The sequence below is a fragment of the Leuresthes tenuis genome, unplaced genomic scaffold (assembly GCF_036924035.1).
Source record: "Leuresthes tenuis unplaced genomic scaffold, fLeuTen1.0.hap1 SCAF_3, whole genome shotgun sequence".
Classification (NCBI taxonomy): Eukaryota; Metazoa; Chordata; class Actinopteri; order Atheriniformes; family Atherinopsidae; genus Leuresthes; species Leuresthes tenuis.
In genome coordinates this window covers 27,565,501-27,587,677 of record NW_027325357.1, presented here as the reverse complement: position 1 = coordinate 27,587,677, position 22,177 = coordinate 27,565,501, and the positions used below count along the sequence as shown (strand labels likewise).

Here is a 22,177-nt window from a genome sequence, read left to right as displayed (position 1 = left end):
AAACCAGATCCAGCCGTGGCTCTGCTCGACCTTGGCTCTTTTGTCTTTTCCACCTTGCTTGTGCTAACTTCTCTTTGTAACTTGCTCGCCTTTAATTCCATTGGTTTGTTAAGGCACATAAAGATTTGCTGTACAGCCTCACCCCAAATCCCTGAAATAGTCTGCGTAAAACATACGTCTGATCACACTTTTCTGCGATAAATGGAGCTCTGGAGATTCAAAGCAGAAATCATCAGCCATTACATTCATGGCTGATTTTGCTCATGATATATATTGTAAGATGGAAATAAATTTGTCATAAACATGCTGATGAGATTACAAACTAGATTTTTGTTAGACAGATTTTCTCTACAGAATTTTTAGGGTTTGAACCCCCAAACACCAGCTACTGTAACTTTAAATATAGGCCTTCTATGATACATTAGTTTGGTGTTAGAAAGCCATGACATCTAGCTGTGTATCTTACAACTGGATAGCTTAATATTATGTCTTCACAAAAATACATCTTCTCTGGATGCCAGCATTTGCAGAACTCGGGCTGCTTACTTATCTGCAAAGGAATATTGAGATGAAATTTGAATTAATTAATCTTTTAATAGCAAAGCTGAAATGTGGCACCACTGCAGATCTGGCAAAACACCGTCTTGGAGAATGAGATATATGTCCAATAGATTAAAGTTTATATTGTAGACCAGAGCTTTTAAAGGATGGGCACTGAAGTTAAGCATAGTGGATTAATGAAGAGCCAACACCCACTCTGAGAGCCAGACAGCTTGAACCTACTCTGAAAACCAATGCTGGAAGATTAATTAGTGTCATTTCAGCCCAGTGGACTGACTTTGTGCAGAGCAACGATAGACAGCTGGGGATCATCACCAAAACTTGCCTTTTTTTCCCACCAGGTTGTTTAACAAACGCTGACTTGATACAGCTGGGATTAACGGATACACCAATACACAGCTGCAACAGATGCACCGGCCCCTCCCGCTCCTGCTGGTGTGCTAATAATGCTCTGATATCTAAGCAAAACCGTGATAAGACATTCTCACCGTGAGAATGAGAATGTGAATTGCACAATTTTAAGTGTTAATATGTTACTCTAGAGCCAGAGGGTGCTACTCAATATCTGCAGCCTGACTATAGAACTTCAGTTCTAAACAGCTGGCTTTGGTTAAAATGAACTTTCCCATTAGCCCGGGTCATTTGAGCTGATCAGAGACCTGTCACTCAGGCTGTTCAGTGGACACAACCTCAGCATCTGAGAACAGAGAGCAAGTCTCACTTTAACATGATCTACTTTTATTTACTTGTGATTATTCTAATTATTCATGTTGAGTGAGTACAACATAACATTTTTTTTTTATGATCTGAAAACTCGGTAAGCACACTTATTTCTGCTTTAATCAGACGTAAATGTAACTCCCTTTTTATCACAAAGGAAACGGAGCAATTATGAACACAGTGAATATTTCCAGTTTTGTAAGATATGTACAACTTAATGTTTGACTGTACAAGTAAACTGTAAATGGGTATATTTTAGTTAAAAGGAGTGTAGCAGAGGCATCTGTGCTGCAGGTGTGTGAGCGACTGTTTATGTAAAGTGTTAAAAAAAACAGCTGGGACAGATGTTATCAGACTTCAATAGTGTAGCAATTTACTGCTGGAGGGTGAACTGATGTAAGCACACACAGTAAATGCTTCTTCTTCTTCAAAAGATGAATTCACGATTCTTATCTGGTAGAATATTACAGTTTGTGTGCTGTGGATAGCGGCGCATGATATAATGTAAATCTTAGGCAAGATAAAAAGCAGAAAATAAGCTGCCTCAACAACCATGATCACATCATCATCAGTGACTGTACTTCAGAGCAATGGATTTGATGTTTTGTTCTTAATCAGGAGGGTTTTTTTTGACACTCTTGGTGTAACAATGCATTTACTGATTTTTATTTTTTGCACATCTCATCTATTATATAAACTGTGCATTTGATTCTCAGAGCACTTCACAACCACCAGTAAAAAAAAAAACTAGTAACAACAATGTGTAAAATGGGTCATGATAATGATTGAAGAGAGCAAACATATGAGCAGTGAAGGAAGTCTGATGAAAGCAGAAGTACATCTACTTTCAGAGTTTGCCACATGACAGGTGAATGTGTTATTAAGAACTCAGCCAAACAAATGATTAAAACAATCTTCAATTCAATGAAATTAAGTCTCAAAACAGCAGGAAAACGAGCAGCGCTTTCTGCTCTGACGCTGGGGGGGGTTTCTGCACAACACCCTGATGGACAGACCTCAGATCAGCGAAACTGAACCGCACTAACCTCGGAGGCAAACTGCTTAGATCTGAAATCCCAAACCCACACTGTAGAAATGAAATGTTTTTGCTCTCCTTCCATCTGTGAACTAAGTTACCAACATTGTAAAATCGTGAAACTTGCCCTTCAGGGGGGCTGAGGATTCAGCAGACATACTATATATTGGCGCAGTGTGAGGACACCAGCAGGCGAGTGAGAAACTCGCTACAGTGGTTGTAAAATACTGGCGTAACTGTTAGTCCACAGCTAGTCTGGTTCTCTTATAGGGTATAAGAATAAAACGTAGCAGGAACAATAAAAAGAATCATTTACGTCCAATTTCCAGCCCAAAGCACAAGGACTGAGTCCTGAATTAAAAACGGAGTAAGTATTATCATACATCTCCAGCATATGTAGAGTTTGACATATACGGCATATATTACACTTGAATCAGTCAGAAAAAGGTTGCTTCAGTAAACATATGCCATCTTGCGTGCTGTTTGCAGACTCACGTGGTTTCTTTGTGGCGATGTTGAAAGAGGAGCTGCTGGGTCCAAGTCCAGCGCTGTTCTGGGCCCTGACAGAGATCACATAGACGGTGCTGCCCTTCAGGCCAGAGAGCAGAGCCGTGTTGTTGATAACCCTTACTCTGTCTGCTTCGCTCTGCTGAGATCCCTCCTCCCAAAAGAGAACCTGGACAAGAGACGAGGGGTGACTAGACCTCCAGGAACAGCGGATGATTTTCCCTTTACACCTGCTAAATCCGTCAGTTGTGATTGTTCTGTTTTCACACCATTCAGTTACAAGAAGCTTATTGTAATTCCTAAAAATATATAAGCAGTGATACTATCAGGCAAAAATAGTAAAAAAAAAAGGGAAAATACAGTGTGGTATGCTATCAGCTCAGATACCTTAGGTCCAAAACACAAGTCCCAACATGATATCTGAAAATCAGCAGCATTTAACAGCACTGAAAGTGAGCAGTATAAGGATTAGAGGCTTTTCAGGTTCTGTAATTTTTAGAAAGATTATTTAGGACCCCAACACGAGATAGTGACAGGAAAATGTCAAACAGATGGTTTGAGAGCAGGTACTTCTCAGAGATCTTGGTCGGGAGAGGCAGGTCAGAGAGCCTGGAGCTACTGATAACAGATGCATCCAGTGTTTATTTTTTCATTTGTTTTTTTTCTCCTTCTTTTTCCACCAGCAGTTTAATTATTCCAGTTTTGAAAGGCACTTGGGAACATGCCTGTTTACGGTTTTCCACCCACTCTGTTGTTAATCTAAACGCAAAGACTGAGAGCTGTGATCTAAGAAGACTTCTCCTGTCGAGCATGGCTATAGCGCACAGAACCACAAAAATAACATGTTCATGTGAGGGAAGCCCAGACTGAATGCAGCTAATTTCAAATCTAAGAAAAAGCACCCGTGTCAGGGTTCCCCAATTTGGACCGAAGCAGAAACTTTCATCCTGGTTCACTTTGTTTTCCACACTGGCTTTTTATTTAATCTTTTTTTTTTTAACCAAACCAACAGATGTAAAATACTTATTGATAAGATAACACCCCTTCATTGTTGAAATGCACAACCCTCCAAAGCAGAGCTGTATGATGGGATGAATTCACTTGGATCAAAGCAGGCTTTAACATTCATTATGTGTGTAAGCCTCATTTTATTTGCGAGTTATGCACATTGCAGTGTCATCAGACCGAGCAGCAGAGAGGTGCCCCCAAGCCGGAGTGAGAAAGAGAAAAGATGGCAGTTCTCAGGTCTGTCGCCTATGAGACTGCACAAACAGCTCCAAAATGACTGACAATCAACATGTGACCAATTACTGCCCAGAGCTGGGAGCCATGACATCTAAAAGACAGTTTGAATACAACACAAGCAGGAGGAAGAGTAAACTAAACGAGGGCTTTCTTGAGCGTCACTCAAGAATATGTTGGCAAAGATAAAATGTAGAAATTTGGCCACACGATAACTACACTTGGGCTGCATGGTGGTGTGGTGGTTATCACCGTCACCTCACAGCAAGAGGGTTCAATCCCTGCCTGGGGCCTTTCTGTGTGGAGTTTGCATGTTCTCCCTGTGTATGCGTGGGTTCTCTCTGGGTTCTCTGGCTTCCTCCCACCATCCAAAAACATGCATGTCAGGTTAATTGGTGACTCCAAATTGTCCGTAGGAGTGAGTGTGAGTGTGTGTGGTTGTTTGTCTCGTTTGTCTCTGTGTGGCCCTGTGATGGACTGGCTACCTGTCCAGGGTGTACCCCGCCTTTCGCCCAATGACTGCTGGGATAGGCTCCAGCCCCCCCGCTACCCGGTTAACGGATTGACGGTATAGAAAATGGATGGATAACTACACTTCAGCTGCCATTCCCGACATGACAAAAGTCCAGTCTCCGTATGTAGGCCGCTGGATATTCAGTTCTTTCCGGTGGTAGACATCATAATTAGTGCTGTACTGTCTCACTGTTATTTTAACCAAAAGTATGTCACAGATATTTCATTAAGGCCCCTGGAAAATGTGTCAGCTTCTGAAAAATAACAGAATATGCCTCCTTTCTCATCTGAGCTCAGAACTGCAGAGTCTGAGATGCAGCTCTTGGGTTTTTTGCATGGTCTGAACTTGAGGTGAACTTGCTACGACGTCCACTCCTGGGAAGACTGGTAACTGTCTTAAATGTTTTCCACTTGTGAATTGTTTTTCTCTCTGTAGAATGATGGACTCCAAATAGTTTGGTAATGGCCTTATAACCCTTCCCAGATTGATGGGCAGCAGCAGTTGCTTCTCTGAGATCATGTCTTTCCTCCTTGGCATCGCATTAACACACACCTGAATGCTCCAGACCAGCACCTGGCTGCTACTTACCTGCTGAATTCCTATGAAAGCAGTAAGGATGGACTTGGTTTTTCACACACTGCCTCTGGATTTTGGCTTATTTTTCTGAAAACATGACAACTGATTAAGGATGAGCTTACTTTTTCACATTAAAGTAAGTGACTCAGCGTAGGCAGCACCAGAGCCCTCAAAAACCGAAGCAGAGACATGGAATTTCATCATCAATTCTAGATTGTAATTACTCGTGCGCTTTACCCACTGTGGTATGTCAACATAACATAAGCAATGTGTTCTGCGCTGATCAAAAAATCATGTTATCATGTATTATAAAAGCTTTTTTTCTCAGTGAAACCCTTTTTTAGGCGTGTCCAGGTTTTACTGCTGCAGTGTTTTTGTTCATAAAGACGAAGCGGGGTTGCAGGTAGCTGGATTGAGGGCTGCGGCGATGACTTATTGTCCCATCAGCCTGAGACATTGTTTCCCTACGCCTTTTAAACTCTTGTTCCGATCCGAGCCGCATCAGACCGAAGTTGTTTTTGTGCTGATCCAATTAAGATCCCCCAAAAACTTTTAAGTCTACAAGTTGACTGTTACATTTCTTTATATGTTATCACTAACCGAGAAGTCAATTTTTATCTTAAATATTGGGCTAATTAATAGTCTGAAAGTTAGAAAAACCACTACTTCTTGTTACTTGGGAATCATTCATCAGTTCAGGATAAGCCTCTTACAAAGTAACTGTGCGGAGCTCTCTGAGTGTGAGGACAGAACATAATAAATGACTAACACGCTCGAGTTCCACTCTCTATCCCTCCCTCTTTGTCTGGAGAGCAGAATGCACTGTGGGAGAATTTCGGTATCCTCTTCTGGGAGATTCAGGAACAGCTACAGATGGAGGTTATTTTTGTAAACTCTCCAGCTAATAACCATAAAGTTTAAATTTCACCTACTTTCTTGGTCTCAGGATAAAGTAGGCAGCATTCTGTCTTTCTAAAGTGCTATCCAGCACATCAATACACTACCTGTAACAAACCATTCTGTCTTTGAAAAACTGCACAGACCAGTTTAATGAGAGAAGATGACATTCCTCTGTTTAAATGAGCGTCCTCGTTTAAAAAGCGTAACCCAGCCAGATGCTCATGTTCACAGTCTTGAGTTGATGATTTACTCAATGCCACTGCGGTTTATAGTCCGAGATGAAAAGTCTTTAGGTCGACCTAAAAGTGTACTTCTAACAGTGTCTAGCATAGTGTCTACACAGAAAACAAAGTAAATGATAGCAGAGCTGCAGTGGGGTCATCTGTCTTCCGTCTGTGTGCACAGAGGAGACTGGTGGACAGGTCACCATTGGGCTGATGAACTAAGTTCATCTGACCGGTTTTGACATGTGTTCTGATAATCTGTGCCTCAGCGGGAGATTGCTGGCCATGACAGGGTTGTAGGGTGGGAGAACTATTTCAATGTGATCTGCTACGGTGGCCCCACATGTCCATCCATCGTAGGCGGTGAGCAAAGGGTCACGTGAGTCTGCCCCCAGCTCTGCAGTTCGTCAGTCAGAAACAGATGGAACGCAGATGCTTTAATAAGAATGGATATAAAAGAAATACAAAAAAAGCAACAAAAAATAGAAGATGAAAATAAAGAAAAGCTACTTTATGCATTTGTCATTTTCTATTCTTTTTCTAAGCAACAATCAGCTTTTTTTTTATTGTTCTCCATGTAAGATTATAGGCAATATTAAATTTGTCCAAATTTGATTAGACCAGAGATCTGCTAACATTTCAAGTAAGTGTCAAATGTCTAGGGCTGGGAACATTTACGCATTATTTTTGCGTTAACTAATGAATTCCTTATCGCCGACAATTATTTGTCTCCCATTGACGCAGTTTTTATTATTTATCATTTTTATTGTAAACGTCTGTTGCTCACTGGCTTTTATTTTGAAAAAGTTCATTGTGAACGAGCCTAGTATGTTGCTTACTGCTGCGGTGCTACCAGGAAACAGTCAGAAAAGAAAAGAATGGCGGATGAAGCGGGCTAAACAAACATGGAGAAGGTTACAGAACTTTTACACGGCCATTTTCATTTCAAAGTTCTTCCAGACGGCGCAGTCGACAGAGCCAAAGTTTTTTGTAAGCACTGCAACGTTGAATTGTCTTATCACCGGAGTTCTTCGATCATATGACTGTACAGTTCCAATAAAAGAGCGTTATATGCTACTTTTAAATTCATTATTGGACTTTGCATATAGCAATGCGATTAATCGTAATTAATCACAGGAAATCGTGCGATTAACGCGATTAAAAAATGTAATATTTGCCCAGGCCTACTTAATACTTTCATTTATTTCTTCTGCTGAAGGGCTCTGAGGACGTGATGACTTCCCTTGAGAAGAACCACACTGGCGTTTTTGTAATTCTGAAAATATGTTTAAGTGACTTGATGTTCTGTACTTGCAATAAAGAGTCTCCAAAGACGGATAACCCCGAACAAACGTCTCATCAGGAGAGCTGACCAGGAACACACTCTGGGGCCATCTTTAGCTCGAGTCTGCCACTGCACACAGAGGGCACTCAGCAGCGATCGTGGGTGTGGTCGACCTACATTTCAACAGAACTCAGCCCAACACACGATAACTGAATTGGAAAAAAAACAAACTGAGAGGCCAAAAACAGAGTCATGGAATCATCCAGCGAACATGGCACAGCTGGTATCTGCTACAGCAAAACCTCGTGGATTCAATGCAGACTTGCACGCTTGTAACCGGTATGAAAAGAACTGCATTATTTGATCATCCCACATCATCTAAGTGGAAAAGCATTGCACTGATTAAAATGTTTGAGCTGGCAACAAGGCATTAAACACTAACTGATTCAGTGAGTAGCTTCTCCTGCCTTAAAACAACCGTGTTGGAGGACAAATCCTGTTGTTGTGGAAAATGTTATTTTGTTTCAGAGGGCTAAAACTTCTGGTCTGCTTCAAGTAAATAAAACAACTGAGGAGACTACTGAAACGACTCAAACTGGGTTACCAACTATCCCAACACTTTATTAAAAACCTGGAAGAAAAGCACTGAACCATCATCATCGATGATGAAATGTGGTCGGAAGAAGATCATCGATGAATCAAATCAAAGAAAATCGGCAGCAGAACTCACAGTGTTTAACAGTTTAAAAAGAAAAGGAACTAGAGAGGCTACCGTGCGACACACGGCATGGAGAAAGGCCACGTGGTTTCATTTTGTTCCAGTGCGATGGGTGCATCAGAGTAAGAAGAGCGGCGGATGAAGTGCTTCTCCCATCATGCTTTGTGCCTACTGTACAAGTCTGTGGGGGCAGTGTTCTGTCCAGAGTTGCTGAATATACTAAATAACCAATTTTGTCCCCACATTTTTTATTCATACAACTCTGGTCAGAGATATATGTTAAAACATTGCATCAGTGCGTGTTTAGACTTATGTGAAAGCAAACTACATGTTTAATCAATTTGTACTTTTTAATTCGGTTGTTAATCTTTAAGACCATCCTTTTCCCCATCCTTAAAGAGCCATACATAAATTCCATTCTCCTCAAGACTGTGCAGGAACCTCGGAACTAAAACTAGTTTGGTTAAACTTCACTATAAGATTGCGTTGAATTATTAGTGTACAAAAAAAAATCCCTTTATGCTACTCGCAAAAGAAAATATAGTCTGGAACAATTAATGAATAAAAAGACAAGTCATCAAAGTCAAAGTATGACTTGCTCAGTTTAACACAGGTGGTACTAACAAAGCATCGGAGCACTTTAAGCATTGGGACGTGAGTACTGTTTCTGGATTTCCTTATCTTAAACACAAACTCGTTTCACTCATTTAAAAAGCTTTGTCTTGCTCTCAGAAGTGGCTCCTCAGACTCTTTTCTTCCAACAACATTTGTACCAAAGTCTGCATAGCCTCTCATGCCAAATATCTGGGTTTTAGAGGAGACTGTTATTTTTACATCGGTCTCCCACTGCTAAATCTCAGGAGAGAGTTTGTTGTAGTTCAAAGTGACGCATGATTTTTCACACCTTCTCTTATTTGGTTATATTTTTTAATAGCAGCTATCTGACAGTTCTGGGTTCAGCTTACGGACACCGGAACAGTAGCCAGCACACCTCATTTAGCTCATGTAATATTCTACTGTCAGAGTGTCACCACTGGCAGATATCCTCAGAGAAATTCCAGCTTATTGTACTGTCACTCGTACAGGGATTAACGTCTGGTGCTTGTTTGAATATTCCACATATTATTTCAAATTTTCTTTTTCATACCTCATACGCAATGATCTTCTCTCTGCTGGACCCGGGAGGAACTGATTCCCAGGACACTTGGATCTCAGAGGCTGACAGAGCACGGGCCCGTACTCTTGATGGCGCCTCTGAGGGTTCTGCAGAGAACAGATGAATAATGCATGATTGCAATTATGAGAGAGAGCTTACACTTTCTGGAATTAACACTGCCGTGGTTATTTCTGTATTCAGTACATGAACACACTCGCCTTCTTCTGCAGAAAGCACTTTAGCAACACGACTGAACGGACCCTCTCCCATGCTGTTATACACGCCCACAGTTGCCTCAAACTGAGACAGGGGAGCAACGCTGTCATTTTTGTAGATATATCTGGATGCGTCAGGGGAGGCCAGCACCGTCTGGATCCAAGTGCTGCTGCCAAGTGGGCGGAAAGCCACAACATAGCCAAAGTCCTCTCCGCTCTGTTGTTCCTCTGGAACTGGCTGAGATAGGGACGGAAAAGTTACGCCTCTGACCAAAGCAGCTGTGAGCAGAAACTGAATGAGAAAGCTGCAGGAATTGTGTGTTACAATCAGAAGGTACACCGTCTGTCAATTCTAAGGCTTTACATATGAGGACATGATGAAAAAAATCATCTGGTCCACACCAAGTCTTAAGATTAAGTAAATATTAGGTAAATATAACCTCAGATTAAAAACAATCCATGACATATCACACTGAGTCATTATCAATCCAAAGAAAACCTAAGCCAAAATTTAGTGTGTAGAAACTTTACAGTTTCCATAGAAACTAAGATTGTAAGTGGCAGAGAGTGCTGCTAATCAAATACAATTAATGAACTGCTCATCAGCAGGTGTGAGCACCTCTATAAAAGCCCACGTTTTGGCAGTTTGCTGCTCTGCAGCATTCAGGTGTGTGTTAACACAACGCCAAGGAGGAAAGACATCAGCAACGATCTTAGAGAAGCAACTGTTGCTGCTTATCAATCTGGGAAGGATTATTAGGTTATAAGTCCATTATTTTACAGAGAGAAAGATTATTCACAAATGGAAAACATTCAAGACAGCTGTCAATCTTCCCCTCAGACTCTACAGGCCTCAGTCAGCATGTTAAATGTTAAAGTTCATGACAGCACAGTTAAAAAAAGACTGAACATGTATGGTTGGAAGGGTTACAGGAGAAAGCCTCTTCTCTCTAAAAAGAACATGGCAGCACAGCTTAGGTTTGTAAAGTTACATCTGAACAAACCACAAGACTTCTGGAACAGATGAGACCAAAGTGGAGATGTTTGGTCATAATGCACAGCAGCACGTTTGGAGAAAACCAAACACAGCATATCAGCACAAACACCTCACACCAACTGTCAAGCACGGTGGTGGAGGGCTGATGATGTGGGCTTGTTCTGCAGCCACAGGACCTGGACACCTTGCAGTCATTGAGTCCACCATGAACTCCTCTGTATACTAAAGTATTCTAGAGTCAGATGTGAGGCCATCTGTCTGACAGATAAAGTTTGGCTGAAACTGACTCATCAGCAGGACAATGATCCCAAACACAGCAGCAAATCTACAGCAGAATGTCTGAAAAAGAAAAGAATCAAGGTGTTGCAAAGGTCCAGTCAAAGTCCAGACCTCAACCTGACTGAAATGCTGTGGTGGGACCTTAAGAGAGCTGTGCATAAACACATGCTGCAAACCTCAATGAACTGAAGCTACATTGTAAAGAAGAGTGGACCAACATTCCTCCACGATGTGAGAGACTGATAACATCATACAGAAAATGATGAACTTTAACTTATTGCTGCTAAAGATGGTTCTACAAGTTACTGAATCATGGGGTGTAGTTAGTTTTTCACACACCACTTCTACATTTTGGCTTAGTTTGTTCAAAAGATAACAACACAGTGTAACATATCTGAGGTTGTGTTACGTCATTTGAAGTCTTAGAAGTAAAATATGTCCATTGTTTTTCTTTTACATGGCTGTATGTCAAACAACCTGTTGAACATTTGTACCAACACTGTACTTTTTAGTACTTTAGTACAAGCTGTCACTCAATTCTAGATCTACACATATGACATTTGCACTCGCTCTGTCTTCATTCAGATTTACACAACACTGGGGAGTCAGCAGGCAGCAAATCAGAAGAGCTGCACCTTTAATAAAAAGCCATTCCACTGAAGCCAGGCCACTGCAGACTCTGCCAGAGCTCAGTTCTCATCAAAGGAAGGAGGCTTCGTCACAATGAATGCTCAGTCAAAACAATCATCCACTTACCTCCCACATAATAACCAGTTCTCCCCGAGCTCCCCCACCTCCGCTCACGTTAAGTGGTGCAACTTTAGGAACTAAACAGAAACAAAAGAAATGTGTTCATCTTCAGATGCAGGTGTTGAAGATTCTGTTATATCATGCAGCTTTCAATTAGGTGATCACAGCCACTCTGGAGCGTCTCATCCACACAACAGAAGCCAGTCACACAGAGGGAGCTTTCGGGTTTTTCATGACAGTGGCATTAGCTCTGGTGCAGGGTGCTGTTATTAGTGAAGCACCGCATGCCAGTCCCCATGTGTGAGGCACAACAGGAAGCGTGGATCAACCAGCAGGATGGGACTACTTAACCAAGATGCTCAAAGAATGTCATGTCACTCAGTGGGGTTACATGAGTACCATCGGATCGGATTAATGGCTAAATTACAATAAAACTGAGTTATTCAGTTCAGGGCTGTAGCTCAGGAGGAAGAGCAGTCGCCCACCAATCGGAAGGTCGGTGGTTCAACTCTGGTTTCCCCAGGCTACATGTCGAAGCGTCCTTGGGAAAGACACATGTTGCCTCCCAGTGTATCACTGGGGTATGAATGTGTATGAATGTATGAATGATTAGAAAAAGTTAAGTAGTTAAGACATGCTATATGAGTGTGTGTGTGTGTGAGTGGGGTGAAGCACTTTGAGTGGTCAGTCAGACTAGAAAAGCGCTGTACAAGTCCATTTACCATGTAGACATGGTACATGTCCTTAATCTGACAAGAAAACGGATCGGGTTACATGCATGTAGACGGCAGAAGCACGAGGTGATCGGATTAAGTGCATCATCTGTGTATGCTTGAGATTTTTTCCCGGGATCATCACCCGGAAGTCGAAGGTCACTGTTGTTACTGATATTACTGTCGCGATGGAGAATGCGCCATTGTGCATCGCTTTTGTGCCATAACCAGCTCATCACCAATCTAGAGGGTTGAGCTTCATCTTGCTCTTCGTTCGCCATCTTTCTCGAATGTCTTATTTTTGTTGCTGTTGGTGGTGAAGACCGGAAGTGGCTCTATTAGCGATAGTTGAAATGGGTACAGCACTACCTATCGTACTGTGGTATTGCATGCTTTGTGCCAGTGATTCGATTCATTCACCATCATCTATCCAAGGATAATTACCCTTTCTCAGATAAGGAGCATAACCCAACTATAGCTATAATCAAGTTAATCTCATCATGTAGACCCACTGACTGACTCGTGACTTTTGTTATCAATTAACACTCCCATGTTTTTACTCCATGAGCGCTGACACACGACATAAAATCTTTTCAGTGTAATTCGGTGTCCACTTATCATGATTGCGGCCTTGTAATCAAAGCACTGAAGATGAACAACATGACAAGGAGCGCCGACGAAAAGAAAAACTAATCAAACAGTTCGGCGACACATTCCAAAGTGGGGAAAATACAAGCCGAGAGGATACCTGCTGCTTTAGTTCGAATCTGTTTAGACGGCGTGCTGGGTTCTCCAACACCAACACCGTTGATTGCCACCACCCTGAATTCATAATCCACCCAGGGGTTCAGATCTCTCACTGTTGCGTGCATCATCTGTCCAGGCACAGAATCAGGAACTAGGATTAAAGAATTAAGAATTGAGATGTGTTTTTTGTCTCTCCTTCTTTCTTTTTTTCCCCCTTAAGTTTTGCTGAGGCACATTTGTTCTCCTAAAATTATAAGAACAAAGAGATTAAAAACCAGTCAAGTACATCAAACTCGAGCGATGACGTCTGTAAATCTTTTAATACTTTTCCAATTACAGCGTGTCACCGGTCCAACAAATCTACCCGCTCTGCCACCATTGTGGATACTGCGGAGTATTTTTGGCATCTCACAATGCAAATTTAAACACAAGTGCAGTTAAATAAACAGAATTAAGAAGGTGTTGCAGGAGGTCGTTTCAATTAATGTGACTGACATGACAGCTGAGCGTCTTCCTGCACAAAGTCTTAAGTAATCGAAGATAATGTTGCAGAGGGAAAATAATGAGTTTGATTGTCAGGAAATAGCATTACCAACACAGGTCTTTTAGAAAAGATACAAGTTTGTTACCAAGTTTTCTCTTATTGAAAAAGAAGTTAAAACTCATTAAAGAGCTTTGTTCACATGTGAGAAACAGTCTTTAAGGTTATTGTAGATTCAACAAATACTGTGCAATCCTGATCCACCTCTCATTTCTTCATATTTTGCTTCCAAGCAGCCAGACTTTCTTGTAAGTGGTCTTGAACAACAGTTCTAAAGACTTCCTGAAGGTCGTTCAAAGTTTTTCTTTTGTTTTTGCTGCTTGTATCTGACCATTTTCGGAGGATGTGTTTTCTTTTTGTTAAACCACTTAACACTGACCTATGAATCATTCTAGCATAAACAAGAAGCCTAACACAGGGTATAAACCAGCGTTGTGTCTGCACATAACAAACAACTTAGCAGAGAACCAATTTGTATTTTTAGGCACTTTGTTTCTAGCAGCCTGTCACAAAGGAGCATAACTGGTTCCATTTTCTTTAGCCGTACAAAAACATTGACATAATAAAGAATTGCACCAACGAGGTGATTACCAAAGAGCTCTTAGCTGAAAACTAGGCACATGTCAGCATGGTGTGCAGTGTGTCCCTTAAAAAATTAAAGAACCTGGACAAGTGGAGGAAAAAAGAAGAGGTGGCAGGTCTGACAAACTATCTGCAGCAGATGAACAGTATCTGAAAGTGATGTCCTGAAGAAAGAGGAAAAAATCCAGCAAAGACCTGACACAGGACCTGAGAGATGCATCTGGACCTTCAGCTGATCCATCTACTGTTGGCCCAAGCCTCATCAGAAATGGTCTCCATGGAAGGGTGGCTGTCAAGAAGCCATTCTTAGGGAAGGGAAACAGGGAGAAAAGGCTGAGCTATGCCAAATGACACAAGAAGTGGACTGAAAATCAGTGGCAACAGGTCTTATGGAGGGATGAATCCTCCCCAGAGCCTGGGCCTCAACATTATTGAAGCAGTGTGGGATCATCTGACAGAGAACGGAACAAAAGGCAGCCCACATCCAAAGAAGAGCTTTGAGATGTCCTTCAAGAAGCCTGGAGAACTATTCCTGAAGACTGATTAAAGAAATGACAGAAAGTTTGTCTGAGAGGGTTAGTATTGTTCAAACTGTGTTATGTTTCAATAAATGACAGCACCTTTTCCCCGTTTTCCTGTTAATATATAAAGAAATGAAGAACGTCTCGAGTCTTTTGGCACAGAAATGTATATTACATGATAGTTCCTCTGCTTTTTTTCCCTCCAACAGTTGTTTACCTGTCCTGACAGTCTGCCAGCCAATAGAAAAAGGAGTTCTGGCTTGCACCATGTACATGGTGATAGGACTGTGGTTGTCAGGTCCAGAGCCCCAGGACAGTTGCACGGTAGTATCAGTAACATCAGTCACCAGCGGGCCCGCGGGGGCCCCGGGAGGTCCTGCAACAGCAAGAAACACAAAGAGACACTTGCATTAGCCTCGCTGCACAACAAGAACAGTATAAAAGAGATTGTTTCAGGTAAGATTCCTGCTTTGCTCCATGAGACTCCACCACAGGTGTTAAGAGATTCATAACTCAGGCTCTGTTGGGAACACCAGTCTCATCAATATTGAATATTACAGTTCAGTGGGAACTGTTACGGACAACAGGGGGGCCCGAATGCACGACACAAAGAGTTAGAAATAAAAGACTTCTTTGTCTTATATCAGGGAGTGAAGATGGGTGGAGGTGAAGGCAGGGGAAAGCTGGTTAAACGGGGCAGAGCAGGATGTAAGCGTGGCTGGATGATTGATTGGCAGGCATGAAGATGAGCAGGAAAGCAGATATGCAGTGATCCACAAAGGCTGAAACAATGAGCGGGTGATGACAGCTCGAAGAACTGAGGCTGATATACTGAAGGACTGATAGGTGGATGGAGCGATACTGATCAATATCCAGAGAGCCAGGAAGGTGAGAGGTGCGCCACACCCACAACACGCATACATTTAAAAAACAAACAGTCAGAGAAGGACAGGAGAAACACATGGGAGAGAGAAATAGGTGACACACAAGGAATAAACTGGAGATTCTGTTGTGAAAAGCAGTGTGTGAAAAACTATACCCATCCTGTGATTGAGTAGCTCGTAGAACCTACTTTAGCTGCAATAAGTTGAAGTAATTGTTTTCTGTATGATGTTATCAGTCACTCACATTGTTGTGGAGGAATGTTGGTCCACTCTTCTTTACAATGTAGCTTCAGTTCATTGAGGTTTGCAGCATGTGTTTATGCACAGCTCTCTTAAGGTCCCACCACAGCATTTCAGTCAGGTTGAGGTCTGGACTTTGACTGGACCTTTGCAACATCTTGATTCTTTTCTTTTTCACACATGCTGTTGTAGATTTGCTGCTGTGTTTGGGTCATTGTCCTGTTGATGACCCAGTTTCAGCCAAGCTTTATCTGTCAGACTGATGGCCTCACATCTGACTCTAGAATACTTTGGTATACAGAGGAGTTCATGGTGGACTCAATGACTGCAAGGTGCCCAGGTCCAGTAGCTGCAGAACAAGCCCACATCATCAGCCCTCCACCACCGTGCTTGGCAGTTGGTGTGAGGTGTTTGTGCTGATATGCTGTGTTTGGTTTCCTCCAAACGTGCTGCTGTGCATTATGACCAAACATCTCCACTTTGGTCTGGTCTGTCCAAAGGACATTGTTCCAGAAGTCTTGTGGTTTGTTCAGGTGTAACTTTACAAACCTAAGCTGTGCTGCCATGTTCTTTTTAGAGAGAAGAGGCTTTCTCCTGCAACCCTTCCAAACAAGCCATGAACTTTAACATTTAACATGCTGACTGAGGCCTGTAGAGACTGAGATGTAGCTCTTGGTTTTTTTTGCAGTTTCTCTGAGCATTGCTATCTGACCTTGGGGTGAACTTGCTGGAATGTCCACTCATGGAAAGATGAGCTGTCTTAAATGTTTTCCACTTGTGAATAATCTTTCTCTCCGTATAATGATATAGTTTGGAAATTACTTTATTAGTTTTTTTTCTTCACTGATTTTTTTGCAGTTTTTGTTTGTAAATTACAAAACAACAGTTGCTTCTCTAAGATTATTGCAGATGTCTTTCCTCCTTGGCATCGTGTTAACGCACACCTGAAAGCTGCAGACCAGCAAACTGACAAAACTCCTACTTTTGTGGAGGTGCTCACACTTGTTGATTACCAGTTAATCAAATGCACTGATTAGCATTTACACTTTTTTACAAACTGCTTCTGGACTTTGGCTTGCTTTTAATTAAATGAATAATGTCACGGTGTAATCTGTCAGATGTTTTTATTCATCTGGGGTTGCATTTTCCTCATTTTAAGACCTGATAAGAACCAGATTACTTTTTCATCATGCTCCTATATGAAAAATGTTAGAATTGAGGGACTCGTGCCTTCTTTTCCACATGACTGTAAAGAAAATCATCCTTTTTCAAATGACTGTGTATATATGTCATCATGTAGAAGTTGTATGGCGGCAGTCACAATCTGTATCTAAGTAAAGCAAATTTCCTTGCTCTAAGAATTTCATGCGATTTAAAAGTTCTTTACTGTGGTTTTGCAGTTGTTTGCCTTTTAACATTACAGCTTGCTTTGTTCTTTGTACAGCAAAGATTAAGCTGGGACAGCAGTATTAAGGTGTGCATTTGTTTCACTATGTGCACCATTGTCAAATAGGAACAGCAAGAACAGGCAACAAAGAATGTAAAAAAGAAGTTCTCCTTGTGGAGCCCCGCTTACCCATCATTGACAAGTGAAGGGAGGAGACAATTATAACAAGAGAGGATATTCATGTCAGGAATTTAGAAAAACAGGGTTATTTACTGAAATTAGCAGAGGTTCTAACATGACATCAAACCGCCTGGAAGTTGGATAACTAACATGAGATTTCCCGCTAAGCCTTGCAAATCTGCAAAGGCAGCACTGTACCCTCAGTGTGACAACCTTCTGCTGGTGTAAAATCACGAGGCATAAGCAATGCCTGGTTTCAGATTACACATATAAACGTAGAATTCGTATGTAAAAGCTGCACAGCCTAGATTGGCCGCAGACTCTTTCTAATCAGAACCGTCCAGACAACATATTATTTTCCTGCTTGGCAAGTGTGGCCGGAACTTTCATCTCCATTTTCATACCGTACTTCCACCGAGCATTGGCTTTGCTTTGAGCTGAAAAGTGGTGTGGAACATAAAGGCGCAAATGGAGAAAAAAGAACATTTCATTCAGTCTTCTCCAAATGTGATTTTTGGCAGTGTAGTTGGGTGGTCGGTAAATGGTCAGGGCTGATAATTACAGCGGGGAAAAAAATGCATAAAAGCTCATGGAAAAGGGACAGTCAAGGCTGCTGCAGAGATTAAGCTACTAAAATGTACAAAGCATAAACTCATTCATATTACATCTTAAATTTGAGAAATATAGAAAACATTGAAGGTATGTTAAGTTAAGGTTGCTAAATTAGCATTGTGTTTGAATGCTAATTAAACTGTCTCGTTCTTTGATGCAGACTTTAACTGAGTTCTGGAGTTCACGAGCCAAGTTCAACCAGCCAAGACTTAACCTAAGCACGGGTTTAACTATCATTAATATGTGAGAAAACTTCCCCAGAGCATTTTATGAACTAAATAGGGTAAGAAACTAATGAAGGATGGTAACAAAGCATTGGGGTGGCACAGATGAAAATGATCTTTATATCCTCCACAGTGGTGAACACCTGGGTCTCTCACACAACAGTGCTGGAGGTTGAGCTTCTCGGGACACTTTTATACAGACAATTAGAGTTTAGTATCTGCAGCATGTAGTGGTTGTTACAACATGCAGGCGCTTTTCTCCCGCATCTGAGGGAGATATCGCATGAAGCACACATTTGCCACATTTTCTGTTTTTACGTGTTTTCAGACTGTGCTGATAAACCTCTCAGTGTACTTTTTTTATTTCTTCATTAATGTCTCTGTCTGTTTTCTTGTAACTTGGCTAAGAGAGCAACATCCCCATGCAATTCATATCCCATGATCAAACATAATGGAAAATAGCAAGTATGGCCTTGTTTGTTTAAAGCATTAATGAATAAGGCTGCGAGTTTCAAATTATCCCTACCACTGAAGAATATATTTATTCAGTAATGATCCATTTCAAATGTCAAACTTTTTGTAGCATTAGGCCAGGAATACATGCTTTTTAATCAAATGTACATATAAGCAACTCGCTCCGTTGTGGGCATAATTGCTCACATACTTGCAGACGGTTCCACCAGGGGGCGCACCAGATAATTCAAAATGGAAAGAAACATCTTCCTCACTAACATTTTCCTCCATGCCTGGATGTTTCCAAAATACTACTGATCTCTGAGCATATTTGCCACTGTGCTGTGGAAAAGATACATCATGAAGATTTGGGTAATTAGGGACTTTCTCTTCTGGCTTGTCATCACAACTTCCTGCCATGTTTCCCGCTGCCGACGCTATGACCCTCCATCTGGTGAAATTTAGCCCTACGCTATCCTGACCAGTCACCTACATATTGCAGCTTGCGAACACGTAGTGTTAATTTCTGAGGAAACGCACAAATGACGGTCCAAATAAACACTGGATACACGAAGCAGAAGTCATAAACACGCATATTCATAATTATAGCAAGTATATTACTGGCCTAGCATGCTATGCTAATAACAGAATATAAGTGCAACTCTTCTGGATTCCACTTTCTGTTTTAACTAAAGCCTGTCCTGCTGCTCTCACAGTAAATTACGAAGTAGATTTTCTATTTTCAAACTAAAAATTGAGAAAACTAGCCAGATTCACTGCTAAGCTAACAGCTTCACAAAGGGAAACACAAAAGAGCCAATTTTCTCCATCTAAAACACCTAAAAGAAAAAATAATTTCACAGGCAGTTCATGCAAAGTCTCTATTGTCTCTATACATTTGTTTTCTTTGTCCCCAGCTTCTCAATGTCCGAGTTGCTGTGTGCCATTGCATAAAATTGACTGCTCACCAGCCGCCGATCAGTTCTGTCAAACTCGTTGCATAGCTCAGACATGGGTATTATTTTGCAAAGTTTCAAAAGATGGTAAGTGTTTCTGCATTTCCAGACTCCTTACTCATTTTGACCTTCATGTAGCTGGTATCGTTGCATTTGACAGTCGGAACTTTGAGTGACAGTTGATTTAGCGGTAGAATTCATTGCTAAGCCACCATGCAAGCAATGACAACCAGCAACACGGACATTCTTCGACTGAGAAAATAATAACAAGGTAAACAACTGTCTGATGAAAAACAGATGGGGCGTAAAATTCACTATACATAGTGTTCGCTCAAACAGCTGACATTTTTAAAGGGTCAGTAGTTTTCTGAGTAGCTGTTAACTTAGCTCACCTGTCAGAACTCTGACTGCTGTCTACTGCAGTTAGGACACAAACTGCTCAGAAGTGTATCTCAAAACCTCTCCTTACAAAAACCAAAAAAAAAACAATAATATATCATTCTAAATGAAAAATTCAGTCAGGAAACTTAGAAATCTGCACTTTTTTGTTTTTCTTTGCAACCCACCCTGGCAGTCTAAGCCGTAGACTAGCCGTAGACGCCTAGTGTTCAACTAAATGATAATACAAGAGGAGGCTGTAGATATCTCTGACTGAAGTTTCAACATCTAATTTTAATATCTACGCCTTCAACAGAATATACAGTGTGATGTTGAATTTGTCAAAAATCTTTGCCTGGCAACTCTTATTCAAAAGCTGAAACATGTATCTTAATCTAAAAAAAGTACACATAAGCATTCTCCTGAAAAAGAGGACATGAACAACTCTGTGGAGAGTGATGCAGAATCCCAAACAGTGTTGGGTAAGGCGAAACAGTCATACCTCTGACAATTAAGTCTGCTGCAGCTGAAACTGTGTCAACTTCAGTGTGTACCATACACACATACTTCCCAGAATGCTTGAGCTGGATGTTCCTCACCATCAGGTCACCTGCAAATCCCTAATGATAGATACAGACACATATAAAAGTCCTAAAAAGAAGCATAAAAAAAGCAATAAAAGCAATAAAGTCAACGTAGGAAATATAAGTGCTGAAAAATCCTCAGTCATGTAGTGTAAAGTCTCCATAAAAGAGATTGTAAGAATCCACTAGTGGACAGCTAGAGGGGGGAAAAGTGGCATGACAGTCGAGCAAAACAAATTAATTCAGCTTTACATTGTAAGAAAGGCTGCACAGAAATGACTGTTTTGAAACAGTTGTTTTCTCCGGATCAGTCTCTGCTGTGTTTACACTTACCCTGACAGCTCAGATGAATGACTCTAGCAAGAATTTTCACAGATGCTTTTCTCACTTTATGCTGTGCAAACATGCACCCTGACAAGCACAGGTTTTGAACTTTTTCTTTTTTCTCTCCTGCAAAATACAGCAACCACTTCTGTGTTAAAATGACTAAATAAAGCAGGTTCAATGGCTTTTGGTTATGCTTACTATGGAAATGTCAGTGTTGTATAAGGACTTCAGTGGGCCTGGTGTGCCCAGCTGGAGGGATGATAAAATTCTTATAATCACAACAATGTAGGCTTCTTTGCTTTTGCTGAGGAGGAAAGTGACTGATTCACTCAAACAATGGGTTGACTTCCCGGCAGGAGAAATGTCATCCATGTTTACAGGCTTTCTCCTCAGACATGCATTAACATCTGCTGGCTTCGCTATATTTAGGTATGAATGGTGTTTTGACACTGTGAGAAATACATTCATTTTCTTTCTCTCAGATAATTAAATGAGAACTCTGATATTTGTCAGACTTAGATTAATTGAAGATAATTTTCAGTTGTACTGTTAATCAAACTACAGCAAGCAGAAGGGTAGCTTAGCTTAGCATTAGTCTGTCTAATCTCTAAAATCTCTATTTGTTCAATTTAGACACAAAACAAAAGGATTCAAACATGAATATTGTGTGTTACTATGTTTTTTGGCTGGGAACACTGAAAAAATAAATGTCTTAGCAACTAGCATAGACTCCAGAATTTGACTTTGTTCTGTTTAGCTTAGCAAATAAAGAGTTAAGATAGTGATTATTAAATTTGTTATGAATTTAGGATCTTTTATACAAAACAATTTGAATTATTAAGCCTTTGAAGCCCCCATGCATGACTTTAGTACAGACAGAGCAAGCTATTTCAGTCATTTTTGAGTATTTATGTTAAGTAGCTTTTAATTTGAAAGAGGATAATATTTTGTTTGGCTCCGGTTAAAACTATTAAATATTTTTATAAAAGCCCTTTAATGTTTTGTATCTTATTCATTAAACTGAGTCACAAAAGTTGTTATTACGGTGGCCCTACAGTGCATAGCATGATAAGAAAAGAGAAAACACAATATTTTACAAAACGTTGTGTGATTGGACACAGCCCAAGTCTGCTGCAACAGGTCAATTTAATTTCCTGTTTACGGTATG

At 41.0% G+C, this 22,177-nt stretch overlaps 1 protein-coding gene across 1 annotated transcript in view; it reads right to left on the bottom strand.

The window, feature by feature from the left end:
• LOC140304046 (contactin-4) overlaps positions 1-22,177 on the bottom strand; it is a 55,883-nt gene that overhangs the window by 4,887 nt on the left and 28,819 nt on the right. Inside the window, exons 13-19 of the mRNA XM_072383060.1 lie at positions 20,601-20,718; positions 15,002-15,160; positions 13,142-13,291; positions 11,687-11,757; positions 9,658-9,892; positions 9,431-9,546; positions 2,813-2,993 (exon numbers count right to left, since the gene is read on the bottom strand). Of these exons, the coding sequence (XP_072239161.1) occupies positions 2,813-2,993; positions 9,431-9,546; positions 9,658-9,892; positions 11,687-11,757; positions 13,142-13,291; positions 15,002-15,160; positions 20,601-20,718 (1,030 nt within the window). The remainder of the gene's footprint in view (positions 1-2,812; positions 2,994-9,430; positions 9,547-9,657; positions 9,893-11,686; positions 11,758-13,141; positions 13,292-15,001; positions 15,161-20,600; positions 20,719-22,177) is intronic.